The sequence below is a fragment of the Megalopta genalis genome, chromosome 17 (genome assembly GCF_051020955.1).
Source record: "Megalopta genalis isolate 19385.01 chromosome 17, iyMegGena1_principal, whole genome shotgun sequence".
NCBI classification, from domain to species: domain Eukaryota; kingdom Metazoa; phylum Arthropoda; class Insecta; order Hymenoptera; family Halictidae; genus Megalopta; species Megalopta genalis.
Genome location: NC_135029.1, coordinates 5,951,304 through 5,974,610, shown reverse-complemented (window position 1 = coordinate 5,974,610; position 23,307 = coordinate 5,951,304). Strand labels below are relative to the sequence as shown.

Genomic DNA, 23,307 nt, shown 5'->3' with positions numbered 1-23,307 from the left:
TTTCGTCAGCTATGCAAGGTCAGCGTGGAAATTAAAAAGCTGACGCTGTTCCAGATACAATGGACAAAATAGCTACAGTGACATACTCACCACCAACTGCGCTTTTCGTTTTACGATCAATTTAAACAGTTTAGACAGTTTAGACAGTTTAGTCGAATTAGAAATTCAGTCAATTCGGAAAAATCAGAGAGGAATGAGGATTAATGTTTCGTCTGTCTTGCAAGGATTAGGTCAATTTGAAAATAAAATGAAGCGACACTGTTCCTAGCCTAATGGGAAAATAGCCACGTCCATCTCTACTGTTTCACTTCTGATCCTTTTACACAGTCTTATGCTCGACGAATATAAATTTAAATCTTGCTATTGTCAAGAAAGGAATTCACTGAAACAAATACTACAAGTACTACAAATAATTTCTTAAAAGAAGAGGGAAATCTGTCGTACTGCTACATTTATTTGAGTTGTTAAATATACATGACAAGAGAACAGACTTTTATTCCAAATTTAAAGAACGGAACGACAATGATTACTAAACAGATTTAACAGGCTATTACTAGAAATCTCCATCACTAGCAGGGCAAGGAGTTAATTTGCCAAAATCAGTGTCAGATGAGGATAAATGTTTCTTCAGCGTGACAAGTAGCGGGTCAAAATGAAAAAAGCGACACAGTCCCCGGGCCAATGGAAAAATAGCCACGGCGAGAGACTCGGCACCGCGTTGTATTATTTTTAACCTAGTATTTTTTTCCTGCGCGGCGTACTGTCGTACGTTCTGTGAATTGAAAACCAAGCGGTGCAATTTCAACCAGGCTTCGAGCGTTCCCTTATGTACTCTGTTTTCATCTATATGCGCTGTTTCGCTCGCGCCGCGCCGTGCGGCCCCTGTCCCTCTCGTTTTTGGCCTTTCCTCGTTTTTGAAAGTGTGCTTGAAAGCACGAAAAGCGAGGGCCGTATCGTATTTACACAGACACTGGCTGCTGACATTCGAGCGGCCAGGGGAAAGAGCAGCGGCCATTGTACTCCAGTGGGTCACACGTGAAATAGCCATGGCGACAGGAGGAGAACAAACAACTATATGCGAACTTACTCGATTAAGGACGATTGAAACGAACCCGTTTTACCGAGACTCCGGGGCGGGAGCCGCACATTGCGCCCCGGCTTTACGTGCCGCACCGACGCGTAAATCAACATTCGAGTTTAACCGAATAAAGCGCGAGAAAGCGCTTAGGTACGTTCGCCGAATAAACAACATATTCACTTTCGAAAGGGGCCGAGACGAATGCTAACGCGTTAATTTCAACGCTGACTTTTGTAATCGACGCTTTGACGAGTCTCCCGCGTTCGCCCAGACAAAATTTCAAGCGCCGCGCGACGTGAAAGGGTTTTGTGCAACGTGCTTTCCACCAGTCACAGATTTACGTGAAAATGGTGGGACGTGCGATTTCAGTGTTCTGAAATCATGGAAAGATTAATGAAATGGAACTTTGGTAATATTTCGTGCGGTTATACGTTTCTTTGATTTACTGTCACCTTTTCACTGCGAATCTTTATGCATTTATAGCATACGAAAGTTTGTAATATGCAGGAAAACATGCGAAATTAATAGTTCGAATAATATGCGAATTAATATTATTATAATTATTCTGGAATAATTATAATAATTTTAATTGATACACTTAATTTTCATAATTAAACGAATCTAGGTTCGCCGTAAAGAATTTTAAAATACTGTAGACACTCTCTTATCCGAATATTCATATTTTGATACATTACCAACTAGTAGAGAACATGAATGAAATTTGTAGGTATCAGGATATTTTCTTAATAAATGTTTATACGAGAGAAGCTCTACCGTATTTAGAAAATAACGGCTGGAAACAAGAATTTGTATAAAGATCCACATTTTATCCATCATTAATGAAAGAATTGCATCTATCTGTGTATAATGAGTAATGTTAATTATCGAGGAGAACAGCAGGATTAATTCATTAGAATCGTAAAGAATTCGTAAAGAAAATCATTTACTCGATATTGATGCATTTACTCGATAAGATGCATGCGTGGAACAAGCATTTATCGCTTATAGTTTAATAATTTTTCTGTAGAATTTTATCCTACGTATTAATGTCCAGTTTTAAAAATGTTTCGGTTGTATCCAACAAGTCCAACAGCGAATGTAAATCATTATCAGTCGTATATGTTATATAACAGTGCAGTTCGAGAAATATGTGAACAAGTTTATAAAGTTCTTGCTCGGTCGATTTTTTGAATTAGTCATCTATCTGAAACTCGATTTAACCATTTACATATGAAAGTTGTTTTTACACGAATACTGCTGTATTATAATATGTCGATAATTATGTAATGTATGTCGATAATTATGTAATGTATGTCGATAATTAATATAATTGCATAATAAGCAAATTTTAGGAAGAATTTTGTAACTGTCACAAGAGTAAGTATTAAAGCGAGAACATTAAAATCATGTGCGTCGAATGCGCGGTTGCCAATGACTCTTCAAGACCGGATCAATCTTAACAGTTCGATGAAAAAAGAAGTTATAACGCGTGCAACTGCCATAAGTTAAACCAGTCCCTCCAGTTTCTCTCGATTTGCCACAATGAGTGCAAAACAACATGTTCCCTTGAAAAAAAACCGCTTGTATCGCGAACAGTGGATCTGCGGACACTATATTTTAACGTGAAACAAATAACAAATTCACTGACGGAGTTCGACCTCGGTAACCGGCACAAATTCGGCAACTTTCTCGGATAAACTTTTGCGACCGACTGTAAGCATCCATCGCCACAATTCCTCGCGATCGTCGGACCGGCGGCGGCGGGCGACGGGGATGGGGGTATCCTGAAATAGAACACAATTAAGCCGAATCGGTATTCCGTTGCAGGATCGGCACATCTTACCGGCAATCGGGTTTATAGACCTTGCGCAGACACGATTGGATGCGCTGATCAAAGCGCGTCTGCGTTTGATAGATGCCTGGCGATCAGCGTGGGCGTAATTCAATTCGACAGAGGTAGACGGAAGCTGTTTCAATGGACATAAACTGCGCGATACCGTGATTAATGGACACCTAGTTTTATTGCTGTCACCTTGTCGATGCCTCCGCCCCTTTACCTCGCCGGCAGCAGGGGCATAAATAATGTTGTTTTCGTATTCAAGGAATCCTTTCAGGCCAGGTATATATCGGGCTGGCCGCGCGCAACAATAGTCAATTGCGACGGTCGGCACGGTTCAGACGTGCAAGAAGATAGTGTGAAAAAGGAGAGATACGCGGACAGGATAGGAAAAATGCGCAGGGCCACGGGGTTACGGTGATAAATCACCCTCGATCTTACTCGGGAGATCCTTTCAGGTTCTTGTTAGCGAAACGTCGCTCTTCCCGGGGGCGCGCGAGAAACGGGTCGAAAGGAGGGATCCTCGCGGGCTACGAATGGCAAAGGTTCCTCCTAGCCGCCCCAACGACGAGATGCAGTTCTTCGCACGCAACAAAACATTACAAGATTCAGGTGACGGTACAGTAATCCTACTTGACTAACATGAGATAAGCGACGTCGCAGTGTCTCGCGGCCAGAAGAAAAATTACAGAGGAAACGGGACGCGGTGTGGGAGGGAGAGAGAGCCTGCCGGTTGGCATCCTGGAAAAAAAGAAAGTGCCGGGCCATGCGACTGAGCACTCCCGATAATTAAAGTACCGTGTCGGTGTGTGTCGGATACCGCCGCCACTGCCACCGCCGCGACAGTTTCTGAAACGTTACCGAGAGAGGAAGGTTAAACAGCCCTAATCCCTTCCCCCGATTGTCCTAACAACTTCACCCCTATTTATTTTCGCGAGTTTGCCGAAGCCACGACCGAACAGAGGTGCGTCGGACCGGAACCCATGGAATTCATTTGGGAATCCAACGGCGCGAGACTAATCAAGAACGGATATCGTAAGAACCGTTCGAGGCGGTAATTACGTTGCTATTCAATTTCTGCCGGCGCGTCAAATATATTATTATTACCGGATCGGGACTTTTATGCATTTCTTAACTACAGTTTGGAGTTCTGAAAAGAGTTTAAACATTTAAGAAAGCATTCTAGTGCAGAGGACGTTTTTCTTTAACTTCCTTTCAGATTTTGTTGCGAAGGAATTGTAACACGTTTTTTGCAGTCATATTTTCTAGGTTTATTTATACATGTTTCAACGCATTTAAAAAATTTTTTGATTCTAATAAATTGAATATGGTGGCATTGGCTACCTTGAAACCGAGACGAGTTTCGAAAAGATGGTCACACGGTGACCGCGATTGCGGACATTTTGTTTATCTGAATTGGAAAAATGTATGAGATTTTTAATTAGTATGATTTTGATTATTGCAAGCACTATAGCAGAGGTAAAATTTTTACAATTGATTTTTCAATATTGTGAGCCTAAAAGAATATAAAAAATAAGAATTTTGGGTTGTTTCCAGTTCGATCGATACGTATAAGTATACTAAACATACGCCTGAATTTATGTAAATTTTGAGAAATCATGGTTACTGTTCTGGAAAACATACTTTCAGGAAAAACATATTTAAAGTTGCATATGCCAAGCTGTAGCTTTCTCAATTTTAAGAATTCAGATATGAGATATTTTTGAACTTACATTCTTCAAAAAAATATAAAATAAATATTGATTTCTTCAGTGATTCACACTAGAATAATCCTTGAAAGAGTTTAAAACATCCCTGAAAATAATATCAACGTACTATTTTCAGTTCATAAAAATTGTTTTAATAAATAAGAAGTTTTTAAGTGGATCCTATTTCTTGCAATCATCTGATTTTATGCAAATTTCTGTTTTGGAGGTATTTGTTAATAATTTTGAACAAATTTGGAGTTCATTAATTTTGGCAAAGAATTTTATATAGTTATAAATGTTCCTTTCACGTGAAATTTCCACGCAATGCTTGACGTATAAACGAGAAAACGAATACGCCTTCTTACTAAAGTTTATTAACTTTAATGCTCCCCATAAACTTTCACTATAAGGATTCAATTTCGTTGAGAATGGACTAATTCTGCGTGATTAGTGGCCGAAATTGCAATCTCCTGTTTTCGTATTTTTCGCAAAGTATCTATTAGAAGGAGAAATTGCGCTATGATGGCACGATCATAATGCAATCCCCGCTTCGGTAACTTTGTGGAACACGAATGACAGTTCGCTTAATAGAAACTGTGAAAGATAGTAGTATAGTTTCACCTCAATTCCTTACTCATCTGACCGAGTGAAATTTATTTTTGCTATTACATGAACAATTGAATGTATATGTTTGAATCAATGAAAATTCATTAACATCATCAATTTAAATATTTATTATTTTTAATAGCTATAATCTTGCATACGTTGCAGATGCATTCTTTACAAGAACGTCGAAGTTCTTACGTAAACGATCTTGTTACAGATCTGTAAAAAAGAGTCAGGGTTATTGCACAAGGAAAAAGACGTCTGACAAACAACATTGTAAAACCAGTTTTACGTTTACCTCTGAAGGAATAAGCAGACGCTATAAAACGAATCTAAAGTGCGTAGGAATTGGATCTCGACCACGAGAAAAACATCAATCATCGTGCTGTTTTTCTGATCATCAATAAGGTGTATAAGAAGTATTATTACATCAGATTAGCACTTTTCTTATGCTACTTGTCTGACGCTCCACTAGCTTTGTAAAACGAATTATGAGGCGAATACACCTTGATACGTTAATGCACGCATGAAAAAAAGCGAATGCAAATTGCTTTATAAACGGAACATCGTGCAGAATAAAATCCGAAATGAAGATGTACAATTTTCCTTTTGCAATCACTTCGAATACTTAGTTCAACAACTTAGGATACCATTGCAATAAATCTACGGAAACTCTTCACACTACATCATTTAAAATCATAATAACACAATCGAAAAGATTTCGTTCATTTCCAATATCTTCTATCTCGTTATCCGATATTAAATTTTGCGCGAACAAGAAAATGCAGTGAAAATATCAAAAAGATTTTGTTCATCGCCAATATCTCCCATCCGGAGGCCATGAATTTTAATCTTCCCATCTCGTTATCCAATATTAAATTTCGCTCTGCAGATTCAGATGTTAATGAAACCAAAAACTCTTAAAATCGTCCCGCAAAGTAATATCCAGCGACTGCAAGAAAATTCGATAAAGCAACGAGACCAATATGCGAACTGAACGGTGGCAATTTCCCGAAATTCCGGCGGATACGCGTTTATTTAAAGTTCGACAGAGAACAATCGGCAGAGCGCCTGTTGTTACCCGACTGCACACGGATCGCTGTAATAAACGTGGCACGTGGTTGGAGTCTGACATGTTAACACGACTCTCGGTACTTAACGCAGCGAACGGTGTTATTCAAATTTGTTCTTACCTCTGAGCGTCGTTATTTCCCGTGGCCTTTACCGTAACGCTCGAAACGGTAAAACCGCGACCGCGGAGGCGGGCAAATTGTTCCCCTTTTCTGTCTTTAATCGCGAGACTCGTTACAGAAACAAATAGCCCTTTGCTTTGCATTAATTCCCGTCGCGATTAAAAAACCGCCGGTAATTACTCGGGCCCGAATGGAAGACGAAATGAGGAATGTAACCGTGTCGGTGGTTTCGGCGGTGAGAAATTAGCGAGCGAACGGGGCTGCGGATACGATTGAACCAGAATGATTATTCATTAATAAAGAGCCCCGCTTATTACAGCGTCGATCGCGCGATTTTACGAGCCGTGTGCGTAAGCAGAGGGAAAACTGCGACCGCTGTTTACACGCACGCAGACTCCGAACATTTCATTTTCTCTGGCTTAAGTAACCACCGCGGTCGTTACCTACACGCGGAGCCTGCTATTAACGGTTTAATTAGCATAAGTTTTCATTTGTAGGATTACAACGCAACGAAGATCTGCTGGCGAGCTACAGGAAACGGTGGCGAGAAAATCGCTGATTCCGCAAAAAACCAACGAATTATCGTTTCTCACTGCAAATATCGCTTGCACCTGCATTTTTCGCACTCCTTAGTTACGCTTATCCTCCGCGAAATTGCGGGCGTGTAATTATTTTACCTGTTGAGAATGTTTTCGCCTAATCTGGCGACTAATGCGAATTTTGGTGACCGAAATCGTCTGAATTGCCTTCTCCACGAAATTGTCGTTTGAAAAACGACTAAAAGACTACTAGAACTAAAAAACGACTACTAGAAAAAAAAAACAGAAAAAAAACGACTAAAAGTAAGACACTTACATCTTTAACTTCTTTTAATCTTTTCTTTATCTTCAATCGCAACCATCCAATTTTGTCATAAATGCATAAAATTCGCAATCTAGCGATTACAAATTAACTTCTTAAACGTGGTGCGTCTTTCAGCGATTCTTGTTTGTGTTGTTCTTTCACAAACACTATAAAAGATTGCTTCCCTTCCCAACATTCTTCTGTAAGTCTGCCCACTGGTTTGCGCGAACTCGGATATACGAAAATATCACACAAAATCGTCGCTCAAAAATGTCACTCAAAAGTGTCACACTAAAATGAGACTCGCTCGATAACAGAGTCCGCCAATAAAGATTCCATTATAGATGTTCTATTCGTATCGCGGGAGAGTACGAACGGTAAAAGATGTTCCGGCGACGTTCTCATTATTCAAACGACGTCAGAGCATAACTAGTTGGCAATTTTCCGGAAGTAATGAGTCCCTTATTTCGTTAGGTTGCCAGTCGTAGCTTGGCGGTAGCTACGTAAAACTTCTTCCGTTGAGACTGTCACGTTCAGTAGGTCCAACAGACGTGCCCGTGACACCAAACTCGAATGGATTGGTCCATGGGTCAGACACCGAAGAGAAACGAGGTGTAGCAAGAAGGGAGGGGTGCCCTGTGTGCACCCCACTCGAACTATTTATTCCGGCACAAATCGCATTACCAACTTCAACTGCAAAATTGACTTCGCCGAACTTTTACGACGCCTTCGCTCTTACGCCACTTCGACGCCACCCGCACGGTCAGAACTTCAACTTGTGCGAGGGTTTACCAAACTCAGTTTAAGAAGAAGAAGAAGAACTGTTTCAACCAGAGAGAGAGACGCATCTTGCGGGACTTTCGCTCGTCCCTTGTCGATATAAAATCGCGCGACGCGAGCTTCCGACGGAATGGCAGTTCGGGAAGTTCGAGCCGCTGGGAATAACGAACAGTATCGCCGTAAATTGCTTTATTTTTTTCCCCTTTTTCCATTAACCGTAACGGAGAAAGTGTGGAGAGTGTATATCTTCGGCAGATTGAAGTTTCAATACGATCTGTTGAACGGTTTCGTTAAGGGGATCGAGCGTGACAGCGATCGCTCCATCCTGCGGTGAAAATGTGGGACGAACTTCTTGATGAGAACATTTTTTGATATTCGAGTTTATTAAATTATGTGTTTCTCAGCTGCTGTAAGTTGTTGATCGACTATCTAGTTTCTGACAATTCATTGAATTTCTGCTTATTAAGATCTGTAGAAAAAAGATCTGTAGAAGTACATTATAAAAAGTACGTTGAAAGAATTACTAAATAAAGTTATAAATGTTCCTAAGCGTACTCGTTTAAATTTTCGTCAGAAAGATTCGCAGTTCGAGGGTTAATATGCAAATTAATTTAAAAATATATAGTATTTCTTGCGATTACTAAAATAATCACAGTCGCGATTTTTCTAGGTTTTTTTTTCAATGTTCATTATTGTATCAATTAATGCAAGTAAATTGTTATATATCGAGCTCAAAATTTAATAGAATGTAATTCTAATGAGCAAATTTGATACGAAGGAAACGGTACTTAATTTGATACGTCAAGGAACGATATAGAGAAGACGAAATATAGCTAATGGCACGCAGCCGCAACGAGCTGGATAAATCCGTAATTTTTAGATTTATTTTTGTAAATGGAAATAAAGAACGGAAGTCACTGTTTGCATGCTGAAACGAGGTCAGCAGTCTACTTTCTATGCGCTGTGTTTGTTCTAACAACGAACCCGGTTCAAGTGTATTTGCAATTCATTAAGATAGACTAATTTCGTTACATGTACCCAAACTCCGAAAATTCAAAGTAAACTCGTGATTCAGCGTAACAAATCTCTAATTAACTGTCTCTTGCGGATTGTTGTTGGGAAATAATTATTATAAATCACAGTAACAGTTTATTCAAGTTATTTCCTATATCGCTTTTCTTTCGGAATTTTGTCAAGACTCGAATTAAGAATTTTTGAGTACAATAATTTTACTTTCATTGCAAACGTTTTTATATTTAACATTTTTATATTAATGCCGTTTTCATATATGTATATAAAAGCCTTCGTTACTATGTCATTCAATGATCTGTGTATGCAGAGACTGGATCACTAATGCAGCACATGTCCGACTGCGTAACCCATTAAACGGGCTAATTGCTGGAGATACTTTTTATAATCACTTTCTAGGAAGAACATGCTTCCATGGGTAGCCAAGAAACGTGCTCTAATCAGGAAACACGCGTAACACATGTGACACGTTATATTTTCCGTGAATTAAGTACTCCTTTTATATGGAAGTGGTAAATAGCAAAAAATATCCTTAAATATCTTAACCTTGACAATTCTTAACTTCACGCGTGCGTATATTATTTAATTTTCATAAACAATGGAAGAATTAATAAATCATGCATGCTACGCGAGGCTATAAAATATTTTCGTGCGAATATTGATGGTATTTGATTCGTCTAATTATATCCACTCGTTTATTGACGTTTTATTGACTTGTTGACATTACGAACATTGCCGAAACCGCGCAGAAAAAAATTCTGTCGAGGTCACCGACTGAAATTATGTCTGCAACCTTTCACCAAGAAGTATTATATTCTTCATGGTGTCGAGGGAACATATGCCAAGAATCAAAAACCTGAGATTCACTTTCATCTAAACAATAAGTAATAAGTGTAAAATGAAGACATCATTCTCTTCTGACAATTTTACACGTGTTCAAATGCTTGAATTATAATTTCTAATCATCTATCGTACATTGCACTCAGTGATGCAATAATGTTACCTTAAACCTGCAGTAGTTACGTGAATGAGAAAGATTTCTAAGCATTCAGTATATGAGGTAATAGTGTGATATCCTACAGTGTCTTACACGTATCGTGACATGAAGAATTTGATCGAAACGATACTTTCGATCTATTTGAATTTATGGGCGAATAGTGTAAGTGTCTGCGGAGCGTGAAAAGTGGAAACATGAAAGACCATTTTTAAAGTTTAAGGTTTAAAATAGCTCGCATACTAATAGTGTTTGAATTAATACCCTTGCGATCAAATTGTTAGATGACTCATATTGCAACATTTGAGGCTCTACTTTATATATAATCCATCAAAATGATATAGCGTGATTCATTTTTTATTAGCACGGAATAAGAGCCCGGCCATGCTTCTAGCTCACGATAGAACCGGTTAACCACCCGTTTGTCTTCTCCTTCGGCTTAATCGTGACCAGCCAGGTGATTTATGATTTCCACTTCTCCTCAGCAAATACAGTTGTGTTGGCCATACGCGGCAGGGCGTGCGAAGCAATTAAGCGTTGAAATCAAGAAAACTTGCAAAAAAGAAAAAAATTCAACGGCGCCCGCAACGAAGCGCGCGCAGATTATAACAGTATTGCGTGATTCATAGGTTACACCTAGAAATTAGTTTCGACACTTTGATAGAAAGTCTTCTTGGAAAAAATATGTGGTACTATGTTCGGGAATTCTTGAGACGATGAGGTGAAAGAAGCCTTCTATTTATTGATAATGTAATATAATAGTAAGTAATATATTGTACAATTTAATTGTATAATATAATTGTATAGTATATTGTACAATTAAATTGTATAATACAATTGTATGATATATTATATAATATAATTGTTTAGTGTATTGTATAATTTAATTGTATGACATATTGTACAATATAATTGTATAGTTATTTTATAATTTAATTGTACAATATAATTGTATAGTTATTTTATAATTTAATTGTACAATATAATTGTATAGTTATTTTATAATTTAATTGTATAATATAACTGTATAATAGTTTGTATAATTAAATTCTATAATATATTGTAGAATATAATTATACGATTTAATGATACAATATGTGTTGTGTAATTTAATTTTACAACATGATGTAAATGTTACTTTTCTCTTACAAACCAAGTCATTGTACCTGAATTTTACTTACATTTTCAAATTGTACAGTCCCCAGTTACGTATTTCTAACTTTGATAGTTTACGAAGCATTCGACAAGATACATTTCTCACTCCTAAAAATTGTTTATCTGTGATGTTTTTCAATGTAAATCTTGCCAGATGGAGGCATTATTTGCTAGTCAATTTTACGAGACTTATCGTCTAGCAGTGTTACGTCAAGATCATCGATTACAACTCCGGTACGTTTCCTTGTTAGCGTTACTATGATGTACAGCAGGTATAAGTCGACGATCAATGCAATCACTTGCTCTTCATGCATTTTGAATACAAAGGGTATTGCTACCTATTCGTGCGACTGATAGTTACCGGCGAGGAAGGTGTTAGCACAGACGAGGTATAAGAATAGAGCTGACGTTCTATGTATTTTCGTAGCCCAACTTTCTGGGGCGCGAAAGCCTCCATTACCACCGTCGTTTCATCTGCAACGTTATCAAATGAGTGGGAGAATAATAGATTGTGAACGTTTACGTAATCAGGATTGTGATCTACCGCCTCGAATTGAACTAATTAGTCTAAATAATATTTAATGTCGTATAATGGACTGCTACATATTTAGTTCTTTCATTGGCCTTTTAATGAAAATATAAAACGAACCGAGATAATTGTACATTAAGTTTTAGAAGATTGTTGAAAAGAGGAGGCTTCAATCTTTGAATCTGTAGTAGGCAGGAAAGAAGTTTATCAAAATTTGTAAACAAATTTCAAATTGCTTTAAAGAACAATGAATTGTGATAACTAGAATTATGGATTTTATATATTCAAATGAAAAATGAATAGATCAAGTAAGACACTGTTAAGACAGAAGAATATGAGGATATTGTCACGTTATTTTCAACTTATCACTATTATTAAAGGAGGAAAGGCATTTCAATCTAATTTACATTTCCTACAATTAATGTGTCGGTCACACCGTGTCGGTCAATCAGCCATGAAGCAACACACGTCAGGTCAGTAACTTTTAGTGCCCGTTTGGTTTAGTGTTAAAGGAAATCATGATTTATTAACGTTATAGCGTATTAAAGCAATAAGTATCTGTAGCATTGTATTTCCGCGTATTATGCAACTCGCGTATTACAACAATAATTACCATCTAAATATAGCCGAGAATGTCTAGGTGCAGACTGAACGAAGATTAATGTTGATACACCCATCGAATCACTCACAGTGAACGTAAAAATCAGTACTTGCAAGCACTTTCTCCCAGTTTCGGGATATAAGTAGTTTACAAATTCCATGGGGAATATTTTGGTTGCCATTCCTTTCGGGCGTTTCCGGCATTCTACGTGGAACACGGAATTTGTATTCATACTAATAGTAGGGTGCTCGAAACATAACTGCAAAGATACGGTCGCTCGGTGCACCGCAACTTGTGTGTAATTGTGATCGCTTGTTCTGTACATGCATGGAATATCGTGCTTCACATTTCGCATTACGGTCGGCAATTACTGGCGATTATGCGATCGTCGTGTAAAGCGGTGGAACGAAGACACGAAAAACCTAAGTGATTAAGCAACGTTCCAGCAATCCCGCGGGGCCCGGGATAAGAAAGTTTTAATTCGCGCGCGAAACACCGGAATCGAAGGCGAGCATTCATAACAGCCGACGTGCTGCGTTCGAGAATTTGCACGAAAATAGTTTCCAGCTCTATTTCACGTGGGCGTGTACCGATTCCAAATAGCTGATCCAGTTTCTGATCACGCAGTGGTTAATGCGTTCATGACCACATTCCCTGAGCATTCGTTATTGACGTTCTAACGCGCGGACCCCGAACATTTTTGACAATACCTATGCATATTCGATGTGTGCTTCCCTGACGCCAGCAAAAATCCACTCCACTTCTCGATCTGTTCTGTATGGAAATGAAGTTCTTTTATTCTGCGGTTCGATAGGTTTCGTTGGAAATTACTGAACAAGCCTGCGTGTAATTTAATCTGTTTGCTATAAGAAACGAACAACTAATGTGTTAGTAGACGGATTAGCATCTTGTGAAACGTACAAGTTTTTATCTTTTTGACAATTTGATCGATCGACTGTCTGATTTAATGCATTTTTTATAATAAATTGTGTTGCATGATCTATTCATCTCCATTTTATACTCTCAATTTTAATAATATAAAATTTACGACAAATGCTTCGCCGAGTTTCAAGTCGACATCAGTGTGGTATAAACATGTAACGTAATCACATGACGACCGCTCAATTTCTTTAACAAAATGTTTAAAAGAATAAATGTTTAAAAATAATCATGGAGATCTTATTGTTACCGTTCAGTCGCTATGAAGATGGTCGTCATCAACGTCTTCTTTGAAAATCTTTGCTATTTAAAAATAAAACGCTGTTATGATCTGTCCAGCATTACTTCACGATCTTGAAACTGAGGCATATATGAATCACTATGAACCATGATTTCCATAACTGACATACGTAGAAATACATTTTCATCTGTGGTTTGATTTTCCAACCTCAGGAGAAAAGTATCCCTTTTGTGAAAGCTTGATTATCGTACATTATAATATTGAAATGTTTATTTATATTGAAATGTTTGCGGAGTATAGAAACTATTTTGCTGCGATCGAGGCAAATATTCGGAGCCTGTTTCTAAAATCGGTTTGGAATTGAAGAAGAAAATTTAAATATTTTCTGATGCAATATTGTAACTTGCTGCGATCAACTTTAAGAACTATATTTTCATTTTGATCAACAGTATATTATATTCGTCAAATAAAGTTGTTCTTTGGGTCGGTTTTGCTTATCTTTATGATAACGCCGAGCTACGTATCGTTTAATTGGATACGGATGTCCTGCCACGTCATTTCCACTAGCTGGATTCTGATAATTCAGATAATTATTTAATCGTATTATAAATCATATGAAAACTTATTTTAACTATCGATCTTGTTAGTTGATCAAATGCATTTTAAATGAATAGAGGAAAATATCAAAATGATATGAATTTCGTATATTATAATAATATATGTTAGTATTCAAATTTGTCATGGTTGATTTACTAGTTAGAAACAAGAAAAACTTGTGAGGCAATCTCGTATTTGCATAAATGGTGATATATATTTTAGTTTCCATGACACTGTGCTATGAAAAAGACACGTATAATGCTAATTTAAATAGTTTTACTATAATGGCAGAACATTTGCATAGCAGAGTAATTGCTTGAAAGTGAAAGGTATCGATTGCTATTACTACGGAAGTTACAGTTCTCAAATACTCGCTTACTATTCAACGTCTCCGAAATGAGGCAATCGAAATTTATTAGAATTTATATTTTTATATGAGTAATTAAAGTAACTAGAGTAATTAGAGATTCGCAAAAGAAATGTTATATATGTGTTCTCTCTCTTGTGGTTTCTGGAAATAATAAAAATCATAATTTTCTCAGATAAATGTAAATTGTAGTTATTAGTACCATTGTTCATTGTTGTCTTTATAGAGCAATAGTAAACGCGTTTGACGTTAGATTATGTCACATTACCTCCGAATAAATTCGAGAAAATTGAAAAAATTGTTACACGATCTGAGGAAACTGTTATTTGTTATTATTGCATCAAATATTACTGAAAAATATTCATAAACGTGAAAAAGAGTGCTCTTGACTTCTGACTTTACAAAATGTTCTTCTTAAAATTGATTTATAAAATTTTGTCCCTAAAATTAATTTGCCACATTTTATTCCCAAATTGAATGTACCTTTCCTTTCCAAACTTAACGTACCAGATGGATCTACCAGATATTCTTTGTAACCGAGACATCATTAAAAACATACTTTCGACTAAAATATGAATGAGTTTTTATCTATGTCTTCATTAAAGAATAATCTCCTGTAACGATTATACTTCTTCGGTATCCATACAATAGCGCATAAAATGCACCTGTTCCCGTGTTTCTTCACCGGAGCATGTAATGCATTCATGCTGCGGTGTAACAAGTACGATACAGGCGGAAACGTCCTTGCGTTTGTCTGTTATTCAGGAAGCACACGTAACTAATTCTTACTTTGAACCTAACCTAGCCTGTATCAGCATTTCCTGATGATCCGTTGAATTGTAAAGCACGCTGGGCGGTGTTCCTCGATATCCAGTTCAAGGTGAACCGCACTTTCGAGTCGTATCAACCGGGAAAGTGACCGTTCTTGGTGGCAGGACTTCCACTGTCAAGAATGTTACCGCGCCGCTCTGTGTAACAGTGCACCTTGGACCGCGAACTCGGTCGAAGCTACGTTCCAGCGAGTCTCCGCGAGTTTCCGTTTGTTACGCATCGACGGTGCACGTTGATCTTATGTGACAAGGAACATCGAAACCGTTCGACGACGGTTCGCAAACGTTTACATGGTGCTGTATCTAAGTCTTATCCTCGCCTTTGGTACCCTGCACTGCGCCAATGGCCAGGGCCTCGAAGTCGCCTTTCAGTGGAAATACTTGGACTGGACCTGGCCGAACATTCCCTTAACTGGAAAAAACTTCACGTTGGGCAATGCGTTCACCCAGGACGTAGACATTGATCGGACTGGCCGCATATTTGTGACCAGTCCACAATGGTTGGATGGTGTGCCAATCACATTGTCTTTGGTGTCGACTGTGGAAGGACCTGGTGGCCCATTGCTGATACCATATCCGGACTGGTCCTGGTTCACGCCGGACAACTGCAACAGCTTGATATCAGTTTATAGGTTGGCGGTAAATATCGTGGTGACAAGCATAAGTTCATGTTCGTGGCGCGGTCTTTTTTAGTCAATCGAAGTATCATAATTTATTAGCAGATTGGTAATTAGATACTTGCTGAGCAAAGTGGTAATATGATTTAATCCTTCGTGGCTTCAAAGTGATTTCACGTGACCGATACATTGACACGATACTAGTCTGCACAGACATGCTTTGAATGTCTGATATCTTAATGGATGAAAGTGAAAATTCGTGAACATGTTGTTTTTAGTGAACGTTCAAAATTTTAGTAAAATATATTTGGATTTATAATATCAATAGATTAAATTAGCAGAGGTAAAAAACTTATTTAAATATAGTGTTAAAGGAATTTACGATTTGGTGCTGTACACATTTGAAATAATAAAGCTCCAAGTCAGTTCACAAACTTAGCAATGAAAGATCCGGAAAGATTGATTCGAATCTTTCTAAATTACGAAACTGCTTCTAATATCAAAGTCTAGTCTAGTCTATATACCATTAAGATGATTTAAACGTTCATAAAATGCTGACTATATAATAACTTATCATGAACAATAAACCAACTGATCAGTAACAGTTGCTTGCATTGCTCCATAGAAGTGAAATAACCCAACTCGTTTAGATTTTGTAAAGTCTTTATTATAAAATCTGCTCCAATAACATACATAATTTATTTAAGTATTTTTCATGAGAGAGTCCCTAAATTTCATAAAATTGTAAAATAAGGAACAGGCCAATTAGACCATATGGCAACTATAGAATTAGAGCTAAACATAGATATAAAGAGATAGATGCTTATTCAGTGTTTGATCATGTTTCACCATGCAACGAAATTATACTCAATTTTGCAAAACATACATAAGTAGTTTCGTTATGACGATGTTCAAGCATAGAAAAGACTAGATAATCATTGCACATTGAATAGCATAAAAATTGTTCGAATAGCATGAAAAGGATGTTGCACAACATATAATGTACCGATTAGATTTCTACAAAGTTACGTTAAATGGATGAACATATGCTGTCCAGATAGACGAATGCAATCGCCTGTGGGTCGTGGATACGGGCCGTATAAGCGGCAAGGCTGTTTGCCAGACGAAAATCCTAATCTTCGATCTTGCGACCGATCAGCTGATCCATAAATACGTTGTACCGGATGACCAAGTATTGTACGGGAAGGCGGCATTAGTTACACCGATCGTCGATGTCGGAAAAACGTGTCTCGATACTTATCTGTACGTGGCGGACGTGGATCAAAATGGTCTACTGATTTATGACTTGTATCGCGGCCACTCGTGGCGGGTAAACAATACTCACGGCAACGCTTTCGGGCCGGACGACGATGCCATGAACATCACGATCGCCGGCGAATTTTTCGACTTAACTGATGGCACTCTTGGAATGTCACTGTCACCGTATGGATTCTACAATGAAAGGTATTACTACTGGCTGCATACATAGATCAAACGATTTATGGTACAAGCGAAACAATTCCCAATTTACATACGAAAATGAAGCGAAAATATGTTACGTTTAATCGTCTTCGCGGCAGGATAACAAACAATGCTTTCAAGTATACCAGACGACTGAAATTTAATGTTTTGTAACCGGTTGACGAGAAAATGAGGGAAACTCTTTCTGAAAATGTACCTTTATTGGATCAGAGAAAATCTGATGACGATGAAAAGAGGTTTCTTAAATATTTTAAACAATAATATTTTTAACCACTCGAGTGGCGACTCTAAAGCACCATTAAATATTGTCATATTATTTGATAAAGGATTTTTTACATCATTAAAATCTGTATCTAATAAATTGTTAAAAATGTAACTAAATACATGAGATAATGGGGTTAATATCGTACGGATAAAGTGAAAATAACCGTAGAAAATGTAAAATTAACAAACGGTTTGAATGAATAAATTATAATTAATTATAGTAAAACTTTATTCGAAAAATATTTCGAATTAATTCTTCGAAGAAAATTTGATTTGTATAATATTTCAAATTATTTGATTCGTATTATATTTCGAATAAATTTTTTGAATAATATTTCGAATGAATACTATTGTGTTTTAGAAACAAAATGGCTTAATTTTCGAGTTAATGTAGCTTCGAGTGCACATGGTTCTGCATTCTTCTCAACTTATGTTGCGCATAATTCTGTTTTAATGAGAATCAAGAAAGAGAGTGCTTATAAGTCGAAACTAAAAACCTGTGATCAGACAGGTGCTGAAAAAACAATCAATATTTTTTTGTGTAAATACTTTCATGCTATATTTGTTTCGTATGTTAAAAGAGTTTCTTCGCTTGTACCAATAATTGTTACAAGTTAATATAATATAAGAGTTAATATAAAAGTTATACCTACTATAATTACCTAAATTATAACAATATCAACAACCTTTACGGTTATATATCATTACGGAACAGATCATAATAATGATAAAATATATATTTGAGAAAATAAGTTATGCTTAATAATAAGATCGAATCGAGTATTACAATTGAATCTTGCTAGCAGTACGCAATTCTCCGGAATTGAAGGGATCAATTGATAACGGTGTGAGTGGTTTCCAGGTACCTGTACTTCAACTCTTTGGCTAGCTATCTGCAAAAGTTCACGGACACTACTTCGTTAAAGTCAAGTAAATACAACGAGCCGATAGTGTACGAATCGAATTATAAAAGAGCGAGCCAGGCAGGTGTCCAAGCAACGTCTCGGAGGGGCGTAATATTTTTCCAATTAGCTCAGCTAACAGCGATCGCTTGTTGGAACATCGAGAAGCCGTTCGCGCCAGAAAATGTAGTGATACTCGCTCAGGACGAGGAAAAGTTGCAGTACGTCAGCGGTATCAAAGTAATTGTGAACGACCGTGGCGAGGAGGAACTGTGGTTCAACACGAACAGATTGCAAAAAACCATAAACATGACACTGAAACCCAGTGAAACGAATTTCCGTTTAATCAGAGGCAAGGTAGACGACATTATTAGAGGCACGAATTGCGAGCCGACAGGTAGAAGAAGTTTCAGCCCGGATACCACATTCTGGCACAGGATTTGAGTCAGATACTCTAATCAAATACTCCTCGACAGTTCCTTCACACAAACACGCGCATACGCGCGCACACACATACACCTTCGGAAAATACAGGAATTCCTAAACGCTCAGAGTCAAACGTCATTTAGTATGAAAAGATTTTATCGATTCAACGTAACGAACCATTTAATTATAAATAGTAAACCAAAATAAGTTATACCTCTCCGTCTGCACGCTAATGTAATAAACTGTTTGTAAAATGTAATTCTTTTTACATGTCTTGCGATAAATACACTCTGCGAGACAGTCGTCGTAAATATTATCTGATTTTAGTTTATTTGAAAGGTTCCCTTTATACTAAAACTCTTGCCGTACCCTGACGAGTCTGTTCTTTTTAGACGGAACAAGATTCTGTTCTCCTGTCATCATTATTTGTCACAGGATAATTATAAACATCCTTTTCATTGTACGAGATCGTTACAATCAAAAATGCAAGGGGTTAGTCTAATACAATTGGTACAAGAAATTATTAAACGAGAGATCCATGATTCCTATCATTACATTTATATCTAATTCGGTATCGATCCTTTACCCTATAATCTTTTTCTACTTAATTGAACACTGACCCGCAAACAATGTAAAAATTCATCCGAACGAAGAAAATATAATTAAAGACAAATAATATCTACACAATTAATCATGAAATTAGGTGGGTTAGATATAAACTATTCTTTCCAGAGCAGTTTTCATTCGACACCATTTTTTACCTTTCCATTCGATTTACTGGCTGGTTTCATTGAACTTCGACCATGAATTCGCCAGAAGTATTCCCAAACAGAAAGAGCGTATCATTAAAAAAGAAAATCTCTGTTGATCAAAGAACCAGTTACAAGATTGTTCTTTCTGAAATCGATTTACTGCCTCCCAGGAGGCATTCCCGAGGTTCTCCACAGAAGAAACGCGTCCGAAGTTTTCTTGCTCCAGTTTTAATTCGGCCCGCTCCCTTCTCGAATTTCTGTAACCTGGTTATTTTACGGAGCTCGGGTCTCGCGGAAACGTTTCGGCGGAACGTAAAAGTCCGCAAGAGAATATAATTAAAAAAGAGGAACAATGTAGCGACCCGTTAAACGGGGAATAACCCCTTGAAAGCCAATAGCTTCATCCGGCTCGGTTCACCGCCGGCTGCTTTCGACAGAGAGAACAAATAACCGCATTAACGACTTCGATTACTTGTTTTTGCGAAAGTAGACCGGCACGGTAACCGAACGCAGAGGATTGTTCGGGATATCGCCGGGCGAGTAAGCCGCACGGCGAAGTAAGGGGACGTTCTGCGAGTGACAGCCAGCGTGCGGCAATTTAGTTAACCGTTTCATTGCTGCCTTTTGAGATGTAACGACGAGGCCTGCCGGTGACAGAAGCGTCACCGGGTACCCGAATGTTTCGACGGGATGCTCGCCGTAACGAGAACAACGCCGAGAGAGGCTGCAGGGAGGTGCCAGGGGTTAGGCGAGGACCAAGGCGCTGCTGCTGGTTTCTAGGCGATGCTAGCCGTGGCCATCCGGTCCGGTATGCCGGCCTTTTCTTGCCAGCAATTTCAGGAAGTTTTATCCGCCTTCTGGATACCGCAGGATCGCAGCCGGCCGCGTCGCGCCGACCGAGGTTCAGTCGTAGAGACAAGGGAGGAGGCTGGCCGAGATAAATGCGCATTCACGAGGAATTGTTCGTGTTACTGCCGCGGCACTTTCGGGATACCAATAGAGCGCCCAATGCCGGGAAATTCGTGTCACCTACTTCTCTTTCTACGGCGTAGTTCGGCGTGTGACTAATGGCGGCATATTCATGGCACAGGTTCGCCCCCTCTAGGTACCCTCGACACTACCCGCGCCCACACCCTTTGCGAAGCTTTGGCAGTTAACCTCAGACAACCCCTTCGTCGCGATAATATACGGCCGCCCTTAAATTTTCGTTCCCCATCGGCGCCTCCGGCCGCCCACACCCCCAACTTCAACATCAGCCTACCACCGCGCACGTATGCTGGAAAAGCTGCCGCGTCCTCGCTGCCGCTACCGCTCCTCCATCGTTTGATGCCCGGGATTCTGCATCGCGCGATCCAAATCATGGGATATTCACGGATTTTCCGGGTTCCCTTCGACATCTGAACGCGCGCGCGGTGCAGATTTTTTACAACTTCTTTGGAATTCTTGAGCTATTTGCAGACCACGTGCAGACTAATTTCTTTAACCGTCTGATAGGATATTGTTAGATAGCAATGAATAAATTGTAATATACTCAACGATTAGACTTTTGATAATATAAAATACAATTAGTGAAATAGGTATGATCGAATGAAGGGAACAAATAATTTAAATACTAATATCTGTGAAGAAAATTTCAAGGCGTCGCATACACGGATTTTTTCAAGGGCCTTTTAATTTCTCTACAAAAATTCAACATAACAATAAATTGGAAATGATGATTATAATGGTTACATTGGTTTATAAAAAGCCAGATCTCCCATGAAATGCGATTACAATGTACAATACAAGCTTAAGCATCATAGCTTCTGTTATCATTATAAAGTTGACTTCGAAATTGATCATCAATGAAGATGTGAATGTCATGTCAGAAAATTGAAAGTCTCATCCTGAAATCTAACACTTTCTTTCTTATCCACACAGTGAGTCAGGACAACTTATCTAAATGTAAAAGGAATACAAAATAATGTTAATTATCGAACGATGTACAAAATTAGTGCTTCATGTGCTTGTATTATCAGCAATTTACGATTATATTCTGCTGCTTTATTTTGAAATTGTGTTGGCACTTCCGAAACGCTATGCAATGAGTGAAAAATTCGAATTTTAATTTTGGATAGCGTTATAGATGTGTGATCAAATGTAAAAGTCACTAGATGCTAAACATCTAACTAACATCAGCTTCTAACATTCGCAAGCAATTCCTCTGGGTAGTTGATAACTCGTGATAAGAAAAGTTTAAAATCTAGAAGAAAATTTCTTCGTTTGTGGCCTTGTTTTAAAGAAAAGCTAGTTTGAATTCCGTCGACCGCCAGTAGAATTGGTAGGTCATGATCGGACAAACAAATTATTAATAAAGTGAGAAAGAATTTTATTCGTGAAACTTTGAAACTTACTTTCCTCGGAAACGAATGATCGACTGAAAAAATAACTTACATAAACAGTTTCGTGTAAACCGGTTAGTAAAACCGCAGTCTGTAAAAATAACAATACCCACGCGGCATTCGAAAAACATCCTAACAAAGAATAGATATCACAAGATTCCCTAGAAAACGTTTGAAATTCTTGCGCAATAAAAGAAGTTGGTTGTGCCCTATCATTCTTCCGCGGAGCGTAATCCATCCGCGGTTCCACCGGAACTGAGATGGCCCTAGCTGGAAGACCGAATAAAAGTTCCTGGCTGGTTAGCGTGGTTAATAAGCGCGGGCATAAAGGGGGGGACGATAACCGGGCCCGTAAAAACCCGGTATACCGTTCAATATTCTTTTTACGCGATTTCGTAAAGTAGGGCTGACTGAGTTATAGCACCGTTCAATATACTATCGTCGTATCAAGGTATTATAAAATATTGTGACTCCGGCGGGCAAGGGCTCGTGCGGGGACGTATAACGTTGACCGCGAACGATCCATGCAAGAGCACGTTTTCACGATCGAACTCGTTACCTTAAGGATACGACGTGGAATTACTTAAGAGGTGATAGGCGTCCGTTGTAAAAGTCCTGTCGCCGCGGGCTCGTCCGCGCGAAGAAAAGGTCTGAAATCGTTTTACGAGCGTACTTTTAAAACGACTTTACGGTACCGCCGCGGAATTTTGAAATAAATTTGCATCAGTTTTACTGCCGCTAATATACATAACTACCGGTGTTTGGCACTGATACTCGCGCGTAGAAGCGCGGCCGGCCGACGGTGTGCCATTCTTTACCGGCAGTTAGCGTCCGTAATGCGATACAGGACCGGCCCGTAAAGAAAGGAAGCGCTCGTCGAGATATCTTCTCGCGACGCGGCGGCTCTCCCTACCCTGATAAACGCGGCAATTACGCGCGCGAAAAGAAACAGAGAGAGAGAGAGAGAGAGAACGGGATCGCCGCGTTCGGCTCGCACGCAACGCAACGCGACGAGAGGAGCGTCCCGTTCCGTCGCGACCCGTCGCATGTGCACCTAAGCGCGAACGATCGCGCGTCGTTACATGAAAATTCAATTAGGAGCGGCTAAACAATTCACCGGGGTCCGGGGAGTCAGGGTCCACTTCCGCGCGAAAG

At 38.7% G+C, this 23,307-nt stretch overlaps 1 protein-coding gene and 1 long non-coding RNA gene across 3 annotated transcripts in view; both read left to right on the top strand.

The window, feature by feature from the left end:
* The window catches only part of LOC143260707 (uncharacterized), a 525,069-nt gene that overhangs the window by 322,543 nt on the left and 179,219 nt on the right, over positions 1-23,307 (top strand). The gene's annotated exons all lie outside the window — the stretch shown is intronic.
* Positions 15,339-19,561, top strand: LOC117227963 (major royal jelly protein 9). Its single transcript, XM_033483540.2, has 3 exons — positions 15,339-15,967; positions 17,003-17,409; positions 18,554-19,561. The coding sequence occupies exons 1-3, from the start codon at positions 15,620-15,622 to the stop codon at positions 19,035-19,037; spliced, it is 1,239 nt and encodes a 412-aa protein (XP_033339431.1). The 5' UTR covers positions 15,339-15,619; the 3' UTR covers positions 19,038-19,561.

Bases quoted from the DNA above. Each gene is read 5' to 3' on its own strand.
- LOC117227963 (XM_033483540.2), top strand. From the start codon at position 15,620: ATGGTGCTGTATCTAAGTCTTATCCTCGCCTTTGGTACCCTGCACTGC. The intron at 15,968-17,002 runs GTAAATATCGTG...TATGCTGTCCAG, and splicing joins TATCAGTTTATAGGTTGGCG to ATAGACGAATGCAATCGCCT. The intron at 17,410-18,553 runs GTATTACTACTG...AGTGGTTTCCAG, and splicing joins TATGGATTCTACAATGAAAG to GTACCTGTACTTCAACTCTT.